Source organism: Nannobrachium achirus, assembly GCF_963921795.1.
Source record: "Nannobrachium achirus genome assembly, chromosome: 12".
In the NCBI taxonomy this organism is placed as follows: domain Eukaryota; kingdom Metazoa; phylum Chordata; class Actinopteri; order Myctophiformes; family Myctophidae; genus Nannobrachium; species Nannobrachium achirus.
The window spans coordinates 41,757,441-41,781,146 of NC_137832.1; the positions used below are offsets into that span (position 1 = coordinate 41,757,441).

The 23,706-nt window shown below is 42.5% G+C and overlaps 1 protein-coding gene across 2 annotated transcripts in view; it reads right to left on the reverse strand.

Annotated features, from left to right (window-relative positions):
• Window positions 1-159: 159 nt before the first annotated feature.
• mapkapk5 (MAPK activated protein kinase 5) overlaps window positions 160-23,706 on the reverse strand; it is a 29,522-nt gene continuing 5,975 nt past the window's right edge. Inside the window, exons 3-14 of one of the 2 annotated variants that reach the window (XM_080738874.1) lie at window positions 21,423-21,498; window positions 20,261-20,358; window positions 19,336-19,444; window positions 17,178-17,267; window positions 16,263-16,358; window positions 15,269-15,349; window positions 14,911-15,098; window positions 13,307-13,427; window positions 11,198-11,328; window positions 10,501-10,616; window positions 8,060-8,164; window positions 160-6,674 (exon numbers count right to left, since the gene is read on the reverse strand). In XM_080738874.1, the coding sequence (XP_080595000.1) occupies window positions 6,580-6,674; window positions 8,060-8,164; window positions 10,501-10,616; window positions 11,198-11,328; window positions 13,307-13,427; window positions 14,911-15,098; window positions 15,269-15,349; window positions 16,263-16,358; window positions 17,178-17,267; window positions 19,336-19,444; window positions 20,261-20,358; window positions 21,423-21,498 (1,306 nt within the window). In that variant the 3' untranslated portion in view covers window positions 160-6,579. The remainder of the gene's footprint in view (window positions 6,675-8,059; window positions 8,165-10,500; window positions 10,617-11,197; window positions 11,329-13,306; window positions 13,428-14,910; window positions 15,099-15,268; window positions 15,350-16,262; window positions 16,359-17,177; window positions 17,268-19,335; window positions 19,445-20,260; window positions 20,359-21,422; window positions 21,499-23,706) is intronic. The other variant, XM_080738875.1, reaches the window with a different exon arrangement.

Consider the following 23,706-nt stretch of genomic DNA (forward strand, 5'->3'; position numbering starts at 1 on the left):
CATGAATACTAATGGAATTTATCCAGTCGATTTGTCACTGAATGCTTAACAGTAAACAAATAGTTGTTTTGCATAATTGTGGGCAATACATATCTAATGCAACCAAAATAATGAGCAGTAATTACAGTATCTGTAATAATTCATCTCAAACATTTAATGTTGAAAATTCAAAGGATTCCTTTATTACAAAGTCAGCATATTGATGACATTCCTAAGAAGGCATAAAGGGCAAAAAACAATGATACATTGACGGAAGTTAAGCAAGTCTCCATGATGGGGTTCAGGTACATGCTACATTACTACCAAACCAGAAAAACATTTGAATGCCGGAGAATAGTTTCCACACTTAGAAGCAGTTTACTTACTAAGACTTATATCCTTGACGGTTCTACGTAGCCAGGGGAGGTAAATCAGTTTCAAGTCAAATATTTGCTTCACATTTCACACGCTCATCTGATACTGTGTCCCAACTTGTTAGTAATGCATCAAACCCCAGACGAAAACCTCTCTCTCCCCCCTACCTTCTAGTAAGTAATTAGTGCCAATAGTAGGGAGATAAGGAGACACTTGTTGAGATGCACCATGGTCTGGTGCTTATCAAGAGGAGTGCTGCCTTAGGACCAGCTCAAATAATATGGTGTTAAAAAGGGTTACAGACATTGATCAAAGATCAGCATCTTTTACATGAGACCCTGAATAAATACGGCATCTCGTCTCTTTCTACTATGTGCAGATAGAGGGAAGGACAGGAGGAAGTAGGAACTTAATTAAAACGATTGAAATGTGACCATGGTTAGATTGAAATACGAGTCATGAGTTAGTCTAGGCTTGACTAGTCTTACCAAGCCTAAACATCAGTCAACATCCTGCTGGAGTAGTACTTAACAACTACACTGAGGATGTGGGGAGGGGAGGTAGCATTTTCAAATCAGTTTGCCATTCTGTGAATTTAATAACACTGAACTGTGCAGAAAGCCGCTATGTGGTATCCAGCAAGAGCATGCGATTCCCTTGGCATATACAAAAGATGTTTTTAATATCAAGTTTGATATACAGTATGCCTTGCAACTACACAACGCAAATAAATACACTGCCCTTCAATGATATTCCAAAGTCTTCTTTAGGTGGATAATGATATGACTTAAATGTGTGGATGGGAAAGAGAATAGGAAGCAGCTTTGATTCATTGATAGGCCTCCACAAATACATATCACAAGTAATTTCTCATGCTCTCTTTCATACATAAGCATACATACATAGTCCACACACACACACACACACACACACACACACACACACACACACACACACACACACACACACACACACACACACACACACACACACACACACACACACACACACACACACACACACACACACACACACACACACACACACACACACACACACACAGGGTATGGTCAAAAGAAAAGAAAACACCAAAATCAAGTTCCAAAAGTGCAGGGGTCTGCTGATTCAGTACCAGAATGCATTTCTTGGCATTGGATAAAGCCAATTATCTAATAATTAAATACTAACCACTGCCATGCCAACATGATTCTGATTGATCCCCTTCATCCCATAATTACTTTACATGGATCGGGTAGTACTAGCCTTTAAGGATGGCAGTGCCCCTAATTAACAAGGCACAATGGCTGGGTGAGCAGAACAAGGCCGTCCCCACAAACACATATAATCTTTGCTGAGCACAGGCCTTGAACTCCAGGAAAAATGAGAGGAAAATCACCAACACTGAATAGTGTCATAGAGTTAGTGTTATGTTAAATCTTTTTAACCATATCCTGTAAACACAAACATACAAAGGAAGGCTTACACTTTGTGTTAGTACATCGCACGCACCAACCTTTGTGATTTTCAATCTAAAAAAGGATATACTTATTTGAAGGCCAAAAATAACGAGTCAAAACCTTCAACACCTCAATCAAAAGATGCGTTGAGGGATCCGATTCTTAGTTGTTTCTGCTTCTTGCGTATAAAGGCTAAGACTTCAGCAATAGGGGGAATCACCAAACAAACAGATTTGAGAAGAATCTTTTAAAAAGAAAATACAGAACATAAATAATGATAAAAAAAAATAAACATTAAGTACGGAACAAGAGACCATGCACCCTCTTGGGTTTTTGTGTTCTCTGAACTATGGACTCAACAAGGTCCCATTCAAATACCTGGACAATCCCTTCTGAGAACCACTCTGACGAAATAACTAATTTTGTATGACTGAACTAGGACAAAACAGTGCAGTGGTAAGTGTGCTTTGGCAGATCAATCACATATTCATTATTATCTGTGTGTCATAGGTAAGCAAAGGGGATGGAGCAATTAACCACTTTTAACCTGGCGTCCCTATTTTGGGCTTGTCATTATAGGCAACAATTTTGAAAGTATAAAATAGAGCTTAAGTGGTTAATTGTATTCAATGGGACCATTCTTCGATTGTATCCAATGAGGTGGGGAGAGGTGCGAGGAAGATCTGTTAGCCAATAATACTGACAACACAGATACATAACATCAAACATGTACGGTACATGCATACACTGTTCACAATGTGACATTTGAATAAAATTAACAAATAAAATGAATGTCTTAAGTCACTATTGCACAATCTGTAACACAACAAGTTATGTTTTTGCAATTCCAGCAGATCTTCTAGGTTCGACTGATACTGTCCCGTCTGAGTCAACTGAACTGCCCAAAAGGGAGTAACACTTCTTAAAGGCGGGTGAAATGCATGACTCAGTTACACTCATGTATTGTATTAGCCATCAAAATAATCACAGTAAGGCATGCACTGATCATTGTTGCACTGTGGAACTGGTTCCCTGGTAGAGGACTGAAGTAGACTGATGTATGTAGTGTATATGAAGCCTGCTGCCCAATGCCCGAGTCTGAGCTCTCTTAAGTCAGAGAGAAAGATGGTAGACAATGACTGTTTAGGAGCAAGAGAGGGCTCCGGGAAGAGATGTGTGCTCTAGTGAGCACACCTTTTCTAGTTTCCACCTCATCTTAGGGTTGTTCACCAAGAGCAACCTGGACTCTGTCCTCATCTGGCAGTCATGACAGGTCTGTTAGCTTCTCAGTCTGCAGCTGGACTGTTATGCTTGTGTGAGCCAGCAAATGACATTGCAAAACACCAGCTTTGCCTGAAGCCTCTCCAAGGTATGCTCCACCACATGTGGAGCACACTATCAGTCCTATCAGAACATTGCCGTTAATAAGTACATCCACAACCACAAAGGTTAGGCATGTTAGGCAACCAGAAGAATGTCAAGTTTGACCTGTTTATACAGGGCCACCGACACCAGGGGAATACTAGCACAATTATTTTGAATCCATCGAGATATGCACTCTGCATTACCACAATCATTGGCAGATTAAACATGGCAGGAACATACCATTCTCAGTCCCACCTCTGACACAGAACACTCCAAAAGTCAGGGACAGTCACTGAGCCAGGAACAGGATGTCAAAGAGATGGTGATATTGAACCAGGATGTATTCTCTGATCTGCCAGGTGGTGGTGATGGTGGTGGTGGACCATGAGAGCCCTTGATGTTATCTGTCAGCAGCCCTAACGGATGCTAAAGGCTTGCTGTGATAACATACAGAACGAGAACAGAGTGGCAGCATTTCATTTTATCACTATCTTAAGTTATCTCCCTCTTTATCAATATCTGTTGCCTTAGGGCAGGGGTAGGCAACCTCAGGCACCAAAATTGGCACAGGGGAGGGTAATCACTCACTGGCACACTGGTAGGAAGTGTGAGGGAGAGAATCTTAAAAAAAAAGGTTTAAGGTTTAAAATACTTTTTTTTTTTTTTATCAGTCAAATACATGAAGTCCCCTCACATGTGTATGCAAATTACATCCTGCACATAATTCTACATTTATTCAAACTCTGAACTCTGACTGGGGAGGGAATCTAATGATCATTACAATTTCTTGATGTGAAAGAAAACCTTTCAAAAGAAGAATAAGAAAATGAAGGTTGATATGTACTGTATAGGGACAATCAAAATCTGTTGGGGATATTTTATTGTGATGTGTCATCATTTAACCGAATGTTGATATGGCACACTGACTATTAAGAAAAAAAAAAAACATGGCACTTGACTTCATGTCAAAAAGGTTGCAGACCCCTGCCTTAGGGGATGGTCCCCCTTATTGCAAAGACAAGACAGCTTTCTCAACGCGATTATACCAATACACTGTCCTCCCATTTGGGGTACATCAACAGATGATGGATACTATCCTGAGGTCTCATTAGGATTATGCAGCCACCTATGGACCATATAATAACTCATAGTGCAGACCTGGCTTCACACTTGTAACAAGTGGAGCCTGTGTGCAGGGGGCTATACAGAGGGATTAAGTCAGCATTTAGAGCTGGCAGATTAACCGCTAACCCTAAATGTTGACTGGGCGTCAGAACTCAGAATGGGTACACAATGAGGAGGGGAATGTAAAATCAGAAATGAATATGGTAGAATGGATTGCTACTAGGCAAAATCCCCATACTGTATAAAGAAGCAGGTCTGGGGTTGGCCGTGCAAATATACAGTATAGTGCAGGCCCTCCACAGGTCATGAAGAGCACCTCCCTGGTAATGGGAGTCTTCAGCACCATGGACAGTGACCACTCCCTACCAGGAGCAAGCTTAGTGAGGTAATCAACAGCTATTACCCAGCAAGCACGCTTTCTGAATCAGTGGAGTTGAACTCATCTGCTTCACATCACTCAGGATTTACCTCCGCTGACAGACGGAGGGGTTGTTTCTAGTGAAAGAAACAACCCCTACACATTTGTAAATTGTAGATTAAAGTACCACAGTGCGCCCGCTGGCCAAGTGGTCAAGGCGCATACCACATACTAGGCTATGATGCCTGCTGGCGTCGCCGGTTTGATTCCCGATCCGGATGACCATTCCCCATCTCTCTCCCTATTTCCTGTCAGTCTAATATCCTATCAAATAAAGGCATAAAAAGCCAAGAGTTCAACCAGCCGGTAAACAATTATTTTGCATCTCGGTTTGCCTGTCAGAATGTTACAACTGTTACACTCTATTTGGATGTTACTGTTGATATATGATACACTGATTGGAATATGTGCCATCATATTCTATTGATACGTATATTCAGCTGGACAGCCAAACATGATTATGTCAACATTTCTAAAACACTGATAAGCCAACCACAAAAACACAACATTGATGGTTTTTGCTCATATAGATTAAGATTCTAACAATAAGGTGTTAGCTGTCTGAGTGGAATACAAGAGTGTAACCAACTTGCCATTTCCCCAGATGAACTTCCTTTCTCTGTCCAACATGCATGCCGAGCAAAGCAGTAAGAAAAAGAAACTGAAAGGATTGCATTGAATTATTGGCCAAGAAGTGAATTCCAGTACATTTGACAACATTTCTGAAAGCAGCAAACCCAGCTGACCGCTTCACCTCACACATCATCAATGTCATACGTGAAGACTAATGTCTGATGTATACTTGGTTGCGTGACGGTGTCCCGCACTGAAAAATGATTGTAGATTGGCGCACAACCAAGTATAAATCATCCTTAACTCAAGACCTTCCAGCATCACATCTGAATGGGGCAAAATACACTGGAATACAAATACAGCTATTGCACTACAACACTGCACTTCATTTAACTTGCCCAAGCAAGCTCATGAACCACCCTCAAAAAGGGTTCATAGTCTGTCCGATAATCCAAATGAATATTTCTTTTACTAATAAAATATTCAAATAGTTAGTTAATTTAGCCTTAGAGTGTTTGTGGAAAATATAGACTAAACTATGGCCCTCTAAGGAGTCAGTCACTGTAAGGGCCCTTTGTTACCAGGGTGCTGGGCAGAAGGATGAAAAGCAGGGCTGCATTTGGACTTTTTACAAATGGCACCCTTTTAACTTCCCTTGCAACGTTTTCCCCCCATCAGACTTCTGCTAGAAAGGTCAATGGGAAGTTACATAGAAAAACATCAAAATAGAAATAAAAAAACACCACCACATTTAGACAATTCAAATGTAGCCTGTGTATGGAAGAACAGTCACCTTCTATTGACTCTACTTTAGAGCCTATTGCCAGGCTAAAGGATCAGTATAAAATAATGGAATTCTTTGTTAAATAAATATAATTCATAGGATGGTTAAAAGAGCAAAAATAAAATAGAATAAAATGAAATAAAATTAGTGGGATAACACACATAGCATCTTGGACAAGCGGCTAGTAAAAAATCCCTCCAAGAAAATAATTTCTTTCTTTCGATGATTTTTCTGCTCTTTTTGTCTTTTTTTCTTTCTTTTTTTGAAAAAAGTGAAAATATATCTTCTTTTCCGTGTTCTTTGCAGTTGTTCATTTAAAAAAATTATAGTACTAATGCCTTCTCTTTGAAATATATCTACAGCTGTACAATAGATCTTGCAAGTGAAATAATGGGAGAAAAAGTCAATCTTAGCGCATTAATTTACATAAAAAAGCCTCTTTACAGTTATGAGCATAAAAGAGATATAATTAACAATAGAAAAGGAGATAGAAAGACTGTTTGCTACTGAGACTCTTGGAGATTGGTCTTCTCTTCAATGGCCAGTTTCACTATCTCAGCCAGCTTCAAGCGGTCTACTTTGTCAGAAAAACCTCGACCTTAAAACAAGAGGGAAAAGTGAAATTAACAGGGAGAAATAAATAAGTATCAATTTTCCCATTACCAGTTGGTGTTAACTATAAAGAGCTCGATAATAAATGCATCATTAATAAGACACGTGGACATTCACTTTAATTTAGCCTTATTGGGAATCGGACATAATCAAAGGTAATCGATAGTCAGCTTAAAGGAGTAGTTCACCCCCCAAATGACTTCTTTTCTACTGATTACTCATACCCTGGAGACTTGAGTTCAGCAGTAATTTATTGTATTTGTCGCATTCTTAAGACTGATCTGGAAACAATGGGCGTACATTTACTGTAATCAAAATATTGTCTTAGGAACTCAAGACAACTCAACTCAAGTCTCCATGGCATGAGTAATCAATAGAAAAAAAGTCATTTTGGGGGTGAACTACTTTAATGTGCTTACATTTGAGGATACTATGCGATTTAAAAAAATGTAATGACATTTTCTCATATAGCTTGACACTGGGGTCATATTCTCTACACACAACAGATGCTGTAGCTGTTAATGAGCAATGCAAATACATGAATCAATTTGAAAAGGGTAAACAGGAGTCGCTTGAATGTGATGTCCGCTTTCATTCCAGTGGTTACTTTCTGTTGGTCATTTATAAGTGACAAACGGTCAGATGACTTACAGTATCATTTAACAAAGTGTTATTCTCCATTGAAACAATTTTACTTTATCAGCACCTACAAGTACCTCAACTGAATGCAATGTATGACCAATGCATGACTGACCAATATACAGTATAGTACATAGTATACTTTGTGCTATGACCAATTGTTCCTGTTATTCTCCATTATTGCTGATATAAAATTGAGAAAAGGAAATGTACTCTCATGTATTTGTATACAAGTTCATGTAACAATAAAAATTGCAGACATAGACCAGTGGTTCTCAACCTGCAGGCGGGGACCCCCAGGGGGGTACCCACATTATTTGTTGGGGGTCCCCAGATGATTAACTTAATTAGCAACATTGTTTTCTCACTCAACAGTAAAAAAAAAAACAACATAAAGTGTATATAGAGGGTGTCTGCACATTTCAAGAGAAAATTACTTTTTAATATCTCTAAAATGACAAATTAAACATCTGCCAAATTGTCCAATATTAGAGGCAGAAATTGTGAAACTAGCCGATCTACATGCTCGCAACGCAAGGCGTTGTGTGAGCATGTAGATCTGCTATTTTCACAATAGAACCATGTTATACAAAATGTAATTCCTCAACTCTTAGTGGTTCGTCAGGGTGAGGGGGGGGTCCCCCCAGTTAATAAAATATGAATATTTTGGGAGTCACTGCCTGAAAACGTTGAGAACCACTGACACAGACAAGCAAAGAGCAGAGTGCTGACCGTCCCAGCTGAGGCCCTGCAGGCCATCTCTCAGTAGTTTACAGTCCCGGTTGAACCTCCAGGCTTCATGCATCACCTCGTTCAGCTTCTCGTCTTCGTTCTCACCTGCCAGATGCATTACATCCATGAGAAATCCTTTGTTTTTCAGGGGGGCATAACAACTGACCATCTACATTAACACATTCTCTGCTTTTTAAAAATCTCTTTGAAGTTCCAGGATGCCACAAGTCTCCATAGACTTCCATGTAATTCATAGTGCACGGATCATGCACACGTGTGTGCACGCTGATCACAGCTTTCAAACAAAAGAATCCGCTTGGACATCCGTTCATGAGATAGCAGCCATTATGTTTTCTTCATATGTAAACAAACATGGCTGCCATGTTTGAAAGACGGGGTTGTTATGGGGGTTAAACATGCAATTCTTTTTTTTTTTCAACATAAGGACTCAACTCATTGGACCAAAGCATTACAGCAGAGCATTTGGATTGACCTCTTTTGTACATAGTGCAGTTGGCTGCTCCTAGTCCTTGCACAGTTGACTTGTGATTGGAATCTGTCACATTGCAAATTAAAAGTGTATTACCTTTCCGACCATACAGTGAGCACACTAGAGCCCGACCGATATATCGGTCAATTCGATATATCGGTCGTTTTGGAGGTATCGGTATCGGTATCGGTGAATTATTCCACCGATACCGATATTTTTTTTTTTTTGATTTTTTTTTTGATTTTTTTTTTTTACCCCATTAAATCTAGTAAACATGATTTCAATCGCGATTTCGCATGTTCCACCCCCCATACAACCCCATCTTTCATACAGGGCAGCCATCTTTGCTTACATAACATGAAACGTAAAACATAATGGCTATTTTCTCAAGAATGCCTGAACGGATTTCCAATCTGATTTTTTTGTTTGAAAGCTGTGAACAGCCTGCACAAACATGGTGCATGCTCTGTGCATGGGCGTGCATGATCTGTGCACTATAAATTACATGGAAGTCTATGGAGATTTATGGCAGGGAGAACCCAAAGAAGGCATATTTAATTGGCAGTAACTGAGTTAATTGTCTGTAACGTGTCTGCGGATAGAGCATGAAACCCTGAGTTATATAGGCCTATGTGTGGGCAATACCAGAATTATCCAGCAGAGTGCAGTATAATAGTCCAAGATGCAAGCCAACACTACTGGAGCTGCTGCCTCTCGTGTGTCGTTCACTCACCACATGCACTGTCTAACTCTGATTTTTCATGTTGCGGTGGAGGAAGGTGTGTAGGCCTATGTGAAAATCCACAGAGAAATATAGATGTCTGACTATAGACTATAGAACTTGTGTTGTTTAATTGCTTGGCAATGCATTTACGTTTGGACAAAAGACACATATTAATTCATAAACGAGACAAAACACAGCAGAACCCCCAAATTAAAAGAGTATTATTATCCAACAAGCAATAGAAATTGATAACTGCGACCAAACTTAAAGTTTGACATGAAAAGCACAAAAAAAGCAATAATCTGACCATTTATCCGAGGGGCGAGCTGTCAATTAAATGATCTTAAATGAATAATTTTTTTTTTTTACAAAACATCGGTATCGTATCGGTATCGGTGCTCTAGCACTCTCCAACATCGGATATCGGTATCGGTCGGAAAAAATGGTATCGGTCGGGCTCTAGAGCACACTGTGCAGAAACATGCACCAACTTATTTTAGTTTGTCACACGCACGCACGCGCCTGCACGCACGCACACGCACACACACACACACACGCACGCACGCACGCACGCACGCACGCACGCACGCACGCACACACGCACACGCACACGCACAGAGTGTATCCCTGACAGCAAAATTATAATTTAATATTCGCTGGCTGCTCCATCAATCACTGTACGTGGTTGACTAGAGTTCAGGCCATTTACTGGTAAATTGGAGCAACCCTTGGCATTGATCACACCAGCCACACTCACTAGAGTTTTGCCATCTGGTCTGATTTCTCAGTACGTGCAGAGGATTTTTTGTAGAATACGAATAAGAAGTCAGATCAGGGGCGGACTGAGAATATCAGGATCTGGAATCTAGCCCGATCTAATTTATAAAAATGTAATTTGAAATCACACCAAAACCATACCTACAAACACAGCCGACTGGGATACAGTCAAAAGTTATATATTTCCAGGTGCCCGACATCTAAGTTGATAGGGCTCATAAGCTCATAAGGCCTGGCCGCGATTACGCAAATCCCTTGTTCGACTCCCTGGCCGAGTGTTACATTTGCTGCCACTACCTTTTTCTTCTCTCCCAGTTTCCTATCCATCTCCACTGTTGCCTTCAATAAAGGCTCAGAAGTAGCAACAGTAATACATACAATTGTGTGTGTGTGTGTGTGTGTGTGTGTGTGTGTGTGTGTGTGTGTGTGTGTGTGTGTGTGTGTACTGACCAGCCTGTGGTAGTATACACTGGGCGATAACATCTCGTAGTTTCTCGAGTGCTACATTGGAGTCTTCCCCTCCGTTTTCTGGGTCATGAATGAAGAAACCATCGCTTGGCTTCGGGCTGAAATGAACACATACACAGGCAACCAATAAAAACAATGATAGTTAACATTGAATAACTAACAATAAAGAAAAGGGACACAGGGGCAATTTCTTTCCATAATTATGGACCAGGAATAATGGGTAATATACATACTTAAGAATCGAATGTGAGGTCATAGACTCTCACACTGACTTGACAAAAGTGGAATTAAACTAGACTTGTTTGACCTTCTGAACATTAGCAGACCCTGCATGGTCTCCCATTTGCCAACCACAGTGTCAGACAGACTACATCAGCACACGCACAAATGGCTATATTTCGGATCTCGCTCACATATTGTTGCTGTTGGGCAGAACCTTTTCTTCTCCAATGCCCTCGTCATACTACAGTGCACCAAAGTACCCAAAATAGATGATCTACAAGCTCACAACGTGTTTCATCTGTGACGTGTGAATTAACAACTGCATTGTGGGGGGGGGGGCATATGGAATGCACCTTGCACTAAGCAGCATTGTGCTGGGCGGAAGAGAGAGCCCTATGTATCAATCATACATAGTGAATCATTTTAAAGAGCCAAGCAGCAAGACGATTAACCTTACCCAAGCAGTTTCCGCTTCCTGAGAATTGGGTTGTTGACAGAGTTCAGTGGCTTCAGGCTGACATTCAGATCCTGAATCCTCATGTTGGCCAACTGCTCTGCATGGGCCTGCTGGATACCAGCTACAACCGCCTAGAAGCCAATAAGGGGAAAAAATGTAAAAAGAGACGTGAGAGGAATACAGAGAGAGAGAGAAATAGAAATAGAGAAAGTATACCAGTAATACGTCTGACATCATAGATGTTTGATGTCATAGACCACATGAGCCTGACACAATATGTCCATTGTCCATACTGTATATGGGCATTCACAGATATGGGCTTAATTGCGACCGTAGGTCCCTCCCTACTTGGTATGAAAACCTCCAGCTTCTGCTGAGCTGGGATGAGGTGATGTCAGAACAGGTCAGCTATATCCTTCTGCTGAGCTGGGAAGAGGTGTCATTGTAATGTCAGAAGAGCATAAGGTGACAGACGGGCAGACAGACAATGAGCCTACGGTCGCAATAATATATACTCTCAGAGATTTCAGCACTTGTGATTGTTAAGTGTGAGAAATGAAACGGGCAGGAGGGTAAGTGTATGGGATCTACAGGTAGCCAATTACAGCACTCCTGTCCTTCTAGCACAAGCCACGCTGAAATGCCAACAAATCAAACTTACATACTTGAAATCTCGTATTAAATTAAATCTCTTAATCCCGCATTGAAGTAATGTTGGTCTCATTGGTGAGGTTTATAAAAAATGCCTGTTCCTCTTAGTTCCTGCTAACTCCTAATTGACAGACTGACAGAGAGAGAGAGGGAGAGAAAGACACAGAGAGAAGGGAGTACAAGCATGACACGACATTTAAGTTGTAGCTCCAAGGTTATGTAACTATCATTCCTAAAGCTGCAAGTTTATATACATACAACTATAACTGCCCACCCAATCCTTTGATGCATGCGCATGCCACGCATGCACATAGAGAGATAGACAGAGACACTGAGAGAGAGGGTGAAATATGCAGCAGTAGAAGCGAGATCATTTAGCGACCTACAACCGGGTCGCGACGTGGTCGGTAGTTTTCAGCGACCGGGTCGCTAAATCGAGCGACCGGGTCGCTAAATCACCGACCGCGCCGCTAAATCGACCGACCCGGTCGCTAAATCTACCGACCTGCCTGCAGTTTTAGGTCGGTAGATTTAGCGACCCGGTCGGAAGATTTTGCGCCCCAGTCGGTCGATTTAGCGACCCGGTCGCTCGCTTTAGCGACGCGGTCGGTGATTTAGCGACGCGGTCGGTGATTTAGCGACCCGGTCGGGAGGTTGCGTGGCAGGTTAGCCTAACTGAGGTAACGGTCGGGAGGTTGCGTGGCAGGTTAGCCTAACTGAGGTAAGGTTACTGAGGTTAGGTTTAGGGTTAGGGTTAGGGTTAGGGTTAGTAGGTCGGTGGAAGCGACCACCGGTCGGTGGATTTACCTACCCGGTCGCTGGATTAGCGTCCCAGTCTGTGGAATTAGCGTCCCGGTCGCTCGCTTTAGTGCCGCGGTCGGTGATTTAGCGACCCGGTCTCTCCATTTAGCGACCCGGTCGCTCGCTTTAGTGCCGCGGTCGGTGATTTAGCGACCTGGTCGCTCCATTTAGCGACCCGGTCGCTCGCTTTAGTGCCGCGGTCGCTCGATTTTGCGACCCGGTCGCTGAAAACTACCGACCACGTCGCGACCCGGTTGTAGGTCGCTAAATGATCTCGCCCTCTCTCACATGCAGTGTGCCTTTAATGTGTCAGACAGGGTATTGGAGCGTGCCACGTCTAGGCAGAGATTTCTCCTTAGCTGAACGCACCTTTCTAGTGTTTTAAATCAATTCATTTACTGAAATCAGTCCTTCAAACACAGGTTAAAAGGGAGCTACAGAGAAATGTACAGCAGTGGAGATGATTTGAGTGAATTCTCTTATTATTATTTGTTTATTTAATATTGATGACATTGGAGACCTCTCTACAGTATACTGCTCATCTGAACTTGGTATAATATTTGAATACTTAGCCTTTTCTTACAAAGCACCAAACTCACTAAGTCAAAATAAATGGGCAAAATAAAGAATTCTGATTCCTCCTTCACACACACACACCTTGTCCATCATCATCTGAGCGGAGGGCAGCACGTTGTCCAGAGCCTCTGTGCAGTTGAGCCATGGATGAGCCAAGACCCCCTCGATAGTGAGCCTCTCCTCTGGCTTCACCTTCAGCAGCCTGCGGAGCAGCAAAAAGGGGAGGAGTGCGGGTTAGGGATGGGACAATATGAACATTTCATATCACCATTATTGTGACAAAAGAAATCGTGATTTACGATATTATCGCGAGAATCAAAATCCATTATCCTGGGGCGGAAACATTTGCCAAAAAATAGCAGATCTACACGCTCACACGTCTATTTTTTGGTTCCTTTTACCAATTATAGAGGGCTTAAGTGGTACCGGATATGCAGCTCGTCAAATAAAAGGTGAATTGATCCCAGTGCATGATGGAGGACAATTTCACAATAAATTAAATCTCCACGATACGATTACCGCGAATGTTTTTTCATCACAATAAACGATAATATCACATATCGTCCCATCCCTAGTCCGGGTGTGCAGGCCAGGGGGAGAAGGAAGACATAAATTAGGAAGGCAAAAGGGAAGAACCAGCCCGAACATACGGTTGTACATTGTGGTACAAACACACATTTTCCCCTACACATTGTACGAAAGGGGAGAGGTGACCTGGCACAGTGCAGTTAGTTATGTTGTGGCCACAATATCCTCCATATAGTGGGCTCACTTACAATGGTAGTGGCCACAAATCCAGGGTCTCAGGGGCACGTCATGTCTTGAGGCCACAGCATAAGTAACAGAACCACAAGAAAGGATATCAGGATATAGTGGCCACAAGATCCTCATCTTATAATTGTAGTGCCAGGGTCATGTGGGCATGTCTTACATTGTGTGGGCCAAACATTAACTGAAACATGCAAGGTCACCTCTCCACTTGCATCATCTTTATTCCATTTCTATTTCTGAATTGATAGAAACAAACTCATTACTTGCGCCGGCAGAGTGCGAAAGTATTGCGTTCGGCTGCGTATGTAGGCAGGTAGGTAGATGTGTGTTTAAGGCTGTAGCCCAATCAGAGACCAGACCTGGCAATGTTATAATTAACAGCCAATGAGGGAGCAGCATTCCTGGTGATGCCAGTGGTGATGTCACTGGCATCGCCAGGTGAGAGGGCGCCTACTTGTGGCCTACTGGCGCACAAGTAGGCCATACATGGACTACTTGTGCACAAGCCGCAAGTTGGCACCTCGACAGAGTGCAGGTCTAGTTTGACCTGGGTCCAGTTGCCAATATAAGTGGAGAATGATGACTATGTATATAAATACAGATTAGATAAAGGAATAGTAGTCTATTCATTGAATCACTGATGGTGATTAATAACCAGATCCTTCCATCTTGCAATTTTTGTAACTATGCACCGCTGTTTCCTTAGTGATGGTACAATAGCGATCTGGCTAGTCACCCAAATGTGTCCTTGGACAAAGTCTTACTTACATTCACATTTGGCAGACATCGTTATGAAGAGTGACTTCAAATGAGAAGGGAGCCGTCTCATATTTGAAGACACTTCAACGGGACACATGGAGCCACATGGCCGCCGGGGAGCAACAGAGACCGATTGAGGGGGAGGGGGGACCTACTTGCGTACAATGTCCTTGGCCATCTCGGAGATTTGGCTCCACTCGTCCTCGGGGAACTCAAAGCTGCCCGTCATGATCTTCTTCCTCATGTCTTTGGGAATGGTGCGGCTGTGGTGCTTCGAGTAGAACGGCGGGTAGCCGCAAAGCATCACGTAGATGATCACGCCCAGCGACCACAAGTCACAGCTCTGGAGGAGAAGAGGGTGGGAGGGAGAGAGGATGAAGGGAAGAGAATGAGAGATACATGGGTTACGGCCAGAAGGCCAGGCATAAATAACAAATAGGAGAGGATCAGATTATGAAGAAATGTGGGTGCGTCCTGTGGAGGCCACAAACAGGCCAGTGGAATATGGCTCACCTTATTATAGGTATAGGGAGTGGGTGAGGTAGGTATGATTCCAGACTTTTCCTTCTGGTGTCTTCGTTGAGCCTCAAGTACCTGGAGAACGAGAACACAGATAACAGATGAGCAGAAATCCACAAATCTATTCAACAGCAGGTCTGACATCAGTATTACACGCAGTGAAATATACCACAGAGACTGTGTGTGTGTGTGTGTGTGTGTGTGTGTGTGTGTGTGTGTGTGTGTGTGTGTGTGTGTGTGTGTGTGTACACATTTTCACAGTCTATGGGTTGGTTCCCTTGACACATCACTGTGACATCACAGGTGATATCACAGGTGACATAACCTGTAAAAGTCCATATATGGTTATTCCCCAGAATCCCTTTTATGCCCATATATGAAGATCCCTGATGTCATCAACATTTCTGATGACATCGATCCCAGGCCCTAGTCTCGCGTAGCCAGACAACTATTCCACAATCTCTGAATGCTATATAGTCTGGAACAGCAGCTCCCTAACGGCGAGTAATGGAAACGGGCATTACCGTTCAAGAAAATATATTTTAAAATGTCATTTCTGCTAAGCAGCAAGCTAAACATGTGTATATGATTTTTATTTATATAATGATAAATGTGTGCGATGTGAGATGGAAACGGAAGTGACGAGGAGGCTTCACTTCCGCTTCATCTTGCACTCATCATTTCTATTCTGGTTTGCCAGACTGTATGCCGGGAGCATTTGACCAAATCGCAGAGGCAACAGTCTGGCCACGCGAGACTACCCAGGCCCTAACTGGCCCAAGAGCCTGCTTTACTCTGATGTTTTGACATAACATTGTTGACTATCATGCAGGGGTCTCCATATGGGTAACTGGTCCGATATTCATCACTGGCCAGATGGCCAGATGAGGCGTCTTACTAGTAATATTGGTGTGTGTGTGTGTGTGTGTGTGTGTGTGTGTGTGTGTGTGTGTGTGTGTGTGTGTGTGTGTGTGTGTGTGTGTTGTACCTGAGGTGCTACGTAGTAAGGAGTGAACTGAGGGGTCATCAAGTCACCCTGGTCAATCTTGGCAAAGCCAAAATCACATAACTTCACAGGAGCATCCTGTGTGGAACAAAACATAAATAAACACAGGAGTAGGAAACGTAGAGTTAAGAGTGGTGTGCACAGTGCACACATACACACATAAAATATATTTCTGTGGAAAATACTGCAGTGCAGAATGTGGCTGAACACCATTTAGAGCACTGTTCTCTTGAGTTCCATGCATTTGCAGTATTTTGATGACAATTAGTCCAACTGGCCCTCCCAAAAAGAAACAATTAGAACGCATCCATGTCACTCTAGATTTTAACCACTATTTTATGCTCTACAAGCTTGCAAGAGTGCCACGTTGCAAGCTTGTAGATCTGCTATTTTGGAAAAATCGTGAATTTGTGCAAATCTTTGAATATATATATTCAAAGATAAAAAGGTTTCTTTAAAAACACAGTTGCACTGCCAATAAACAAACATGCAATGTCTTCAAAGCATAGAACTGTGTCTGCATGGCACTATCTCCACTGTGCATCTTCCATTTCTGTGTTGAAAGCCAAGTAATGCCACAGGAGAAGGGAGACTAATAGTAATAGCTGTGTGTGGCCTCTTGGATGAGGTCAAGATAGTTTGTGTTTCACTCGGGGGTGGGGGTGGAGGGGGTTCTTGAAGAGCTGAGTCTTGGGGGCTCCAGAAATATCAGAGATGGTGTTGCTTGTGCAAGAATCCATGTTGGCTGCTATGTTACATAGCAGCATATACCATTTCCACACCATCTCCATTAGCTCAAATGACTCGTGGATATTGCCAGGAAAGGACACGTGTTTCAATAGTGTGGTCTGAAAAGTTGTGCGTGCGTGCACCTTTGTTACATACTGTATAACTTACCAGAGAATTGTCCTTGAAGAGGAGATTCTCCGGCTTCAGATCTCTGTGTGCAATATTCATAGAGTGACAGTGTTCCAACGCTTGACTGATCTAAAAAGTGCAAAGAGAGAGGCTCAGTCACATCTTTGCAAGTGTGTGAGTTCATCAAACAGCTTACTGTGTTGAGTTGACAGGGTGTATATAGCCCCGTTTTCACTGAGTCAAACTTCTGGAAGTTTTTTCCAAAATGACGGCAATTTTGAAATTCACGCCATGTGAAAACGGCCACTTATTTTGTCTTCCGTGAGTTTTGGTGTCCCAAACGTGACGGGAAAATACCTAGTATTTTTTGCCTAAAGTCCCGGCAGAATAGAAATATCCCCACAGTGAAAACGGCATACCGTGATTTTTACTTTTTTCGGACAAGCAGGTGCACGCAAGGAGCCAATATTAACAGTTAAAGCATTGTAATTGGGATTGAAAGCTTCAGAATCCATATTGCATTAATTTCGAATGTTATGTAAGCCAGCCAAACACAGAAGACAGACGTCGAGAAATGCAAGCTTAATGCTAGATCAATGCATGGTTCAAAATTATTCTATAGCCTATTTGTAATTAAGCTGTGTGGGTTTTGATACAAGTCCGCTCTGGAGACAGGAGCGCGATGCGCTCGTAATGTGATAACAGCTGGAATCTTTACCAACTTTTTTTACGGTGCTATAGCCTATTTTTTGTCTGAGTGAGACACAATGCGCTCATTTGGCCTATGCTGTGATGAAAGTTGGAAGCTACCAACTCAAAGAGCGGCATCATTAGTTAATAGTTTCTCATTGTAAAGTGTTTTACTGAGCAGCGAGCGAGTGGATGACCAGCATCCATCGGTGACGCGTGAAGAAAAAAAAAACAAGCCCACAATCCCACATGTGCAACACGTTGCATAAGCGATCCTTGTCACATAAGGTTCACATGTGTTGTTTCAAGAAGAATATTTCTTGTAACTTGTTAAATCCATTGGTGAGAGAGAAAAGGAGAGACGAACAGACGTGACTCGCTGCTGCTTTAGCAAGCGACCAAGCGTCCAGACGTAGACGGTGTGGTAAGCACTGGTTGCCATGTTTGCTAATTATAAGCGTCTATGGTCTTGATTTCCGTAAAGTTGCTTGTATGTATTGATCGTTTCTGGCTGCTTTTTATTTGTTGTGATCTTTTAGATCGGTAATTGTCAAGTAGCTGATGTGGCGATGCTTATAGTTTTAAATTGCTTTTGTGGCCTAGATAATATCACTTTTTGGGGCTTATTTTCGTACACCTGGTTGCTTATTTCTCTCGCACAGTCTGGCAACACGGATTTTCATTCCGTGACGGTTTAGTAGTGAAAACTATGTATTTTATGGCGATGCCAGCATTTTTGCTCATGTGAAAACACCCAAAAAACAAAACTCCCGGCAAGTTGAAAATGATTATGCTAATTATTTTGCAGGAAAAATTCCGGAACTGTAGTGAAAACATGCCTTATGACAGGGTGTATACTGCTTAAGAGTTTTGACTACACAGCTCCATGCTGAACCATAAGGGGTTGCGTCCACAGAAATACCTTTTCTTTGGGCGTTCATGTTCAGAGCGCTCGCACACAATGTTTATTGCAGCCCGCAACGTTCAAACCCATCAACTCTTGCTGTGCTTGAATGTCCTGTCATCTGCATTATTAGCACAAACAGCTGAGCTGAACAATGTAAACACAGGCGTCTCATGGTTGTGATAACGATTCAATGTCGAGTCGTAACTTATTCTCAGACAGGAGGATGACCGTTGCTCCTCTCCAAAAGATTAACTATTGTCTGCTTGAAGCACCCAGGGCACTCCGCAAAGCATGCACAGCTTTACCACGGAAATGCATGGCAGACAGGCGATGCCAGCTCAAGAAATGCATTTTGTGGACACAGCCCCTATTGTTACAGTAGCTAGTTGATCCACATAGGAGGGCAGCTAAGGGCAAGAATGTTATTGGGTGCAATAAAACAGAGGGGGAAACTACTAAAGAAACAGACTGACAAGGACGGAGAAGTGTACATAGAGTAATGGACGAACACTATATGTAAAACACTTTACATTTAGAAAAGGACAGAGAGATGTAGAGGTCGTTTTCTGCTGCTGTGTGTGTGTGTGCGTGTGTGTGTACCTGCTCAGTGACCTGGCTGGCCATCTTCTCAGTGAAGTGTCTGTGCTGACTGATTCGGTGGAAAAGCTCCCCACCCTCCATCATCTCCATCACGATGAGTAGCCTCGCTCTAGAAGAAAGGAACATGGATAAAAGATGGAGAGTTAGACGCAGAAATGGATAGTAGAGAGGGAGGATCTGAAATGGAGCAAAACATGTGTGCAAACTCCCTCACTTGCACACACATTTCTAGGCCAGTGTGTGGTTTTACCAGTAGCCTATCAGTAAGAATATTGGTTACCCCTAGATTACAGAGAAATTGAGCAGGCAAAATCTCTCCAAAAGACTTGAGGCAGGAAAAGGGATCTGCTTTGCAAGGTGGGACTGCCTGTGCGTTCATGCATATGCTCATTGATTAACATGGTATTAGCCTCTGGATCCAGGCATTTCCTTTAAGAAAGAAAACCCTGGGTAAAGCCCCCAGTAACTGTGGTGCAGCCAATCAGGCGAGTCTGTGTGTATACAAACACATCCACTCCACTCTGTGACAGGCATCAAACAGGTCGTTGTCTTTGATGCTTTCATTGATAAGAGAGATCACTAACGAACTCTTGACACTTTTATGGCCCAATCAATTACCTCAGTTCACAACCTGTTTGAAGTTCAAAGGGAGCATTTAAGAGCTCTGGCCAGCTCCCGAAAAAACAAATGCTATTGGCCACTGAGATTCAGCGGCTCATATCCCAGCCCTTCTGGGTCATAGAACGTCCGCACTCAGCCAGCCTAACATGGTATTAATGTCAGCTCTGTGTGTAGTGGGCAGCGAATGTAGTAGTAAAATTCAGTATTACCAATGTTCAGGAAAGAATTGTGCCGGTGTGAAAGTCTTTACACCGCAACAAGCTTAGTTATGTCCACTAACAGAGACACGCACGCACGCACACACCTTGGGCTGGACTCATGGGGAAACTGGACACTGTTGGCATACACCTCCAGGATTTGGACTATGTTTGGGTGAGTGGCACACATCACGTGAAGACGGACCTATAAAAAGGGGAGATGTAATAAGATTAATTAATTACTAAAACAATGTCCTCCAAGATAAGATAGATAAGAAACCTTTATTGATCCCAAGAGGTAAATTCAGGTGTCAAAGCAGCAACAGAAAAAAGTGTGAGATCACAGAGTATGACTCTGTTAATTGTTAGCTAAAGGGAACATAACAATTGTAATACAATATTAACATGTAACATATTCAGCATAATGATTGCTTTCGTTCTTCCATCTATACAGGAGCTGTTGCAAGACAGACACTAACGGCAATACACCATGTCTGGAGGCAGAATAGACAATTATACAAATAGAGAACTTTGGGATCAAACAGTAGACAAAAAATCACACTCGTGTGAACTGAGCGGTGGAGGCTGTGTGTGTGTGTGTGTGTGTGTGTGTGTGTGTGCGTGCGTGCGTGCGTGCGTGCGTGCGTGCGTGCGTGCGTGTGCGCGTGCGTGTGTGAATGTGAGTCTGAACAACAGCGCCCCTCCCTTAACATGTGTGGTCAGAAAAGGTTACTGCAGGCTACAGACACGCATACCCACACACACGGCCACATATAGGAGCGTTGTGACCACCGCTCAAAAAAGAGCTCAAGGATATATAGGCTTGTCGATAGCGGTGGTGTGTGTGTGTGTGTGTGTGTGTGTGTGTGTGTGTGTGTGTGTGTGTGTGTGTGTGTGTGTGTGTGTGTGTGTGCGTGTGCATGTGCGTGTGTTGTTTGGGGCAAGACAGACTATTTGTTTCGACCTGCTCAAAAGCACTGTAAGCTGCCTGATCTAAGCAGGGTTCTTAGACTTAAGAGACGATGGCTTCGAGACACTGTTGGCTATGTAAAGATGGTATTCCCAACAGATAAACCGAAACAACATACAGACAGAATTATTGATGGAAAAACAAGGTATACTACCTGTCTGACAACAAACATGGTCAGACAGGCATACAGAACAGACTGAGGTGGAAGTACAGTATGTCGATAATAGATAGTACTGACTGAGAGGCAGCCAAAGACAGCAAAATAGCTGATACCACAAGCAGAAGTAGGTGACTCTGACCTCATTCCTGGCCTTGGGTCGATCAATGAGAATCTTCAGGGCCAGGCGTTCCTGCGTCGACTTCTTCACACATACTCTGTGGAGACGGAGGAGAAAAAGGCAACACCTCGCTCAACATCATAAACATTTCAGTATCCCACTTCCACATAGGACCACATAAAGCAGAGCGAGATGAGAAACCTCCTGATGTTTTACAGTTTCTCTGTTCTCTAGGCATGTCCTGAACTCCTGATCCGATCTGTAAGATCGGAGCAGACAAAGGCATCTTTTAAATTGATCTGTATCTATTCTATTGTCTAAATTAAGCCCAAGCCCAATCAAATTCTGATCCTTTGTATATTTTACCCCTTTGCACTTAAGTCTGTCAACTGTCTTGAAGTTAAGTATTTTAATTACAGCCAAGCAGCATTTCAGAGCTAGCACGCTAGATTTGTGGTTTTTCGGTTGTGGACAACCGCCGGACAGGCCCTATTCCCAGTCAGCACAACACACCCTTGGATCATTGAAGATACACTTGCCATCCCCACACTGACTTGCCATTTAAGTAGATCGGTCAGACAGTTCTCGAGTTATGCAGGACACACACACACACACACACACACACACACACACACACACACACACACACACACACACACACACACACACACACACACACACACACACACACACACACACACACACACACACACACACACACACACACACACACACACACACACACACACACACACACAGTATTAAATAACATTTGGATGGGGTCAAAAACATCGAATCAGAATTCGGGATATCCCTCAGCTGCTCTAATATTCATCGACTTGACCATAGGTTTTGCATGAAACATAATCTGTTCAACTGTCTGATTCAATATCAACTTTTAAGTTGTTGTATTAATTGACCTTCCTAAGAAAGCTGGACTCTTGTACTCTCAGAATTGTAATTCCTCTTCTTACTTCTAATCTTTATAGGAACTGCTTCAGACCTACAGTACGTACAGTACTTCAGACTCAGAAATACATCATACTTAGATTTCTTGTACAATTCAGTATTACATACATACACAGTACACCACCATACAAAACTACTCTGTCCTGCTGGGTAATACTTTCTCTGACAATCCAGGGTAAAACCCTTTCAATAAATGTTGTTTGACTAACCAGTGGCAATGAAAGCAGGGTCTATCCAGAACCATATTTTGTCAAAATTACTGTTGTGTGAAACACTCAGGCATCAGAACAGGCACTCCTCAGTGACTCGAACAAGAGTGAACTACACAGTGATGTTTATTGTTCCATTGGTCTTCTGAAATTTTGGCGAGTTTGATATTTGAATTATGTATACATCTCCTGTAAATGTTAATTTCACTTGAGCTTTCTTCTGCACTACGTAGACAAAGCACTCCCTTCCTTTCGGTGGACAACTGAACATTAAACATTCCATTTAGAATGGGAGCTCTGGCTGGCAGTATGAGTGAATACAGAGTAAAGAGTTGCTAGAGAGCACTTTCAGCCAATTGAATTCCATTATAATATCAATTAGTACTACCTCTTGTGAAACATGATATATAACCATATGTCATTATAAACTATTACAAGTCGTACCGTTTCAGCTGGAAGTGAGATTCCCCATTCTAGTGAATGAGGCCTAGAGGGCAGTGCCAAAGAGTACACCTTCCGTATGTCAATGATCACAAGACCCAAACAATCAATTCGCCATTTCTAGGCAACACAGAAGGTGAGGACTTTTTTTTCATATTTCCACACAACAGCTCTAGCTGTATATAAACTACATAGTTGAATGTTGAAAAAAAGAGAGCCAGACAGACAGGGCAATATATGGAGATGTCTGACATCATAGACCACATGAGACTGACACAATGTGTCCATATATGGGCATGTGACATCATAGATGTCTGACGTCATAGACCACATGAGGCTTAATGTTGATAATATCAGGGATCTCCATATGGGGATAAAAGGGATTGTATTAGTGTGGTTGCCCTAACAGGGTATCATCTGGGAATGCCCATATATGGACATATTGTGTCAGTCTCATGTGGTTTATGGGGAATGGACATATTGTGTCAGTTTCATGGTCCATATATGAGCATATATATGAGCCAGCCCACATTTGAAGATGACTTCATGACTGACATCACTGATAATAAAGTGCCCAAATCTGATATATCCAGCGATACTTTCACCTCGCCACCATGGTAACAACTGCATGCTGAAACAGTGCCCAAATCCAGAGATGACTGACATCACGTCTGGGTTCTCCAACA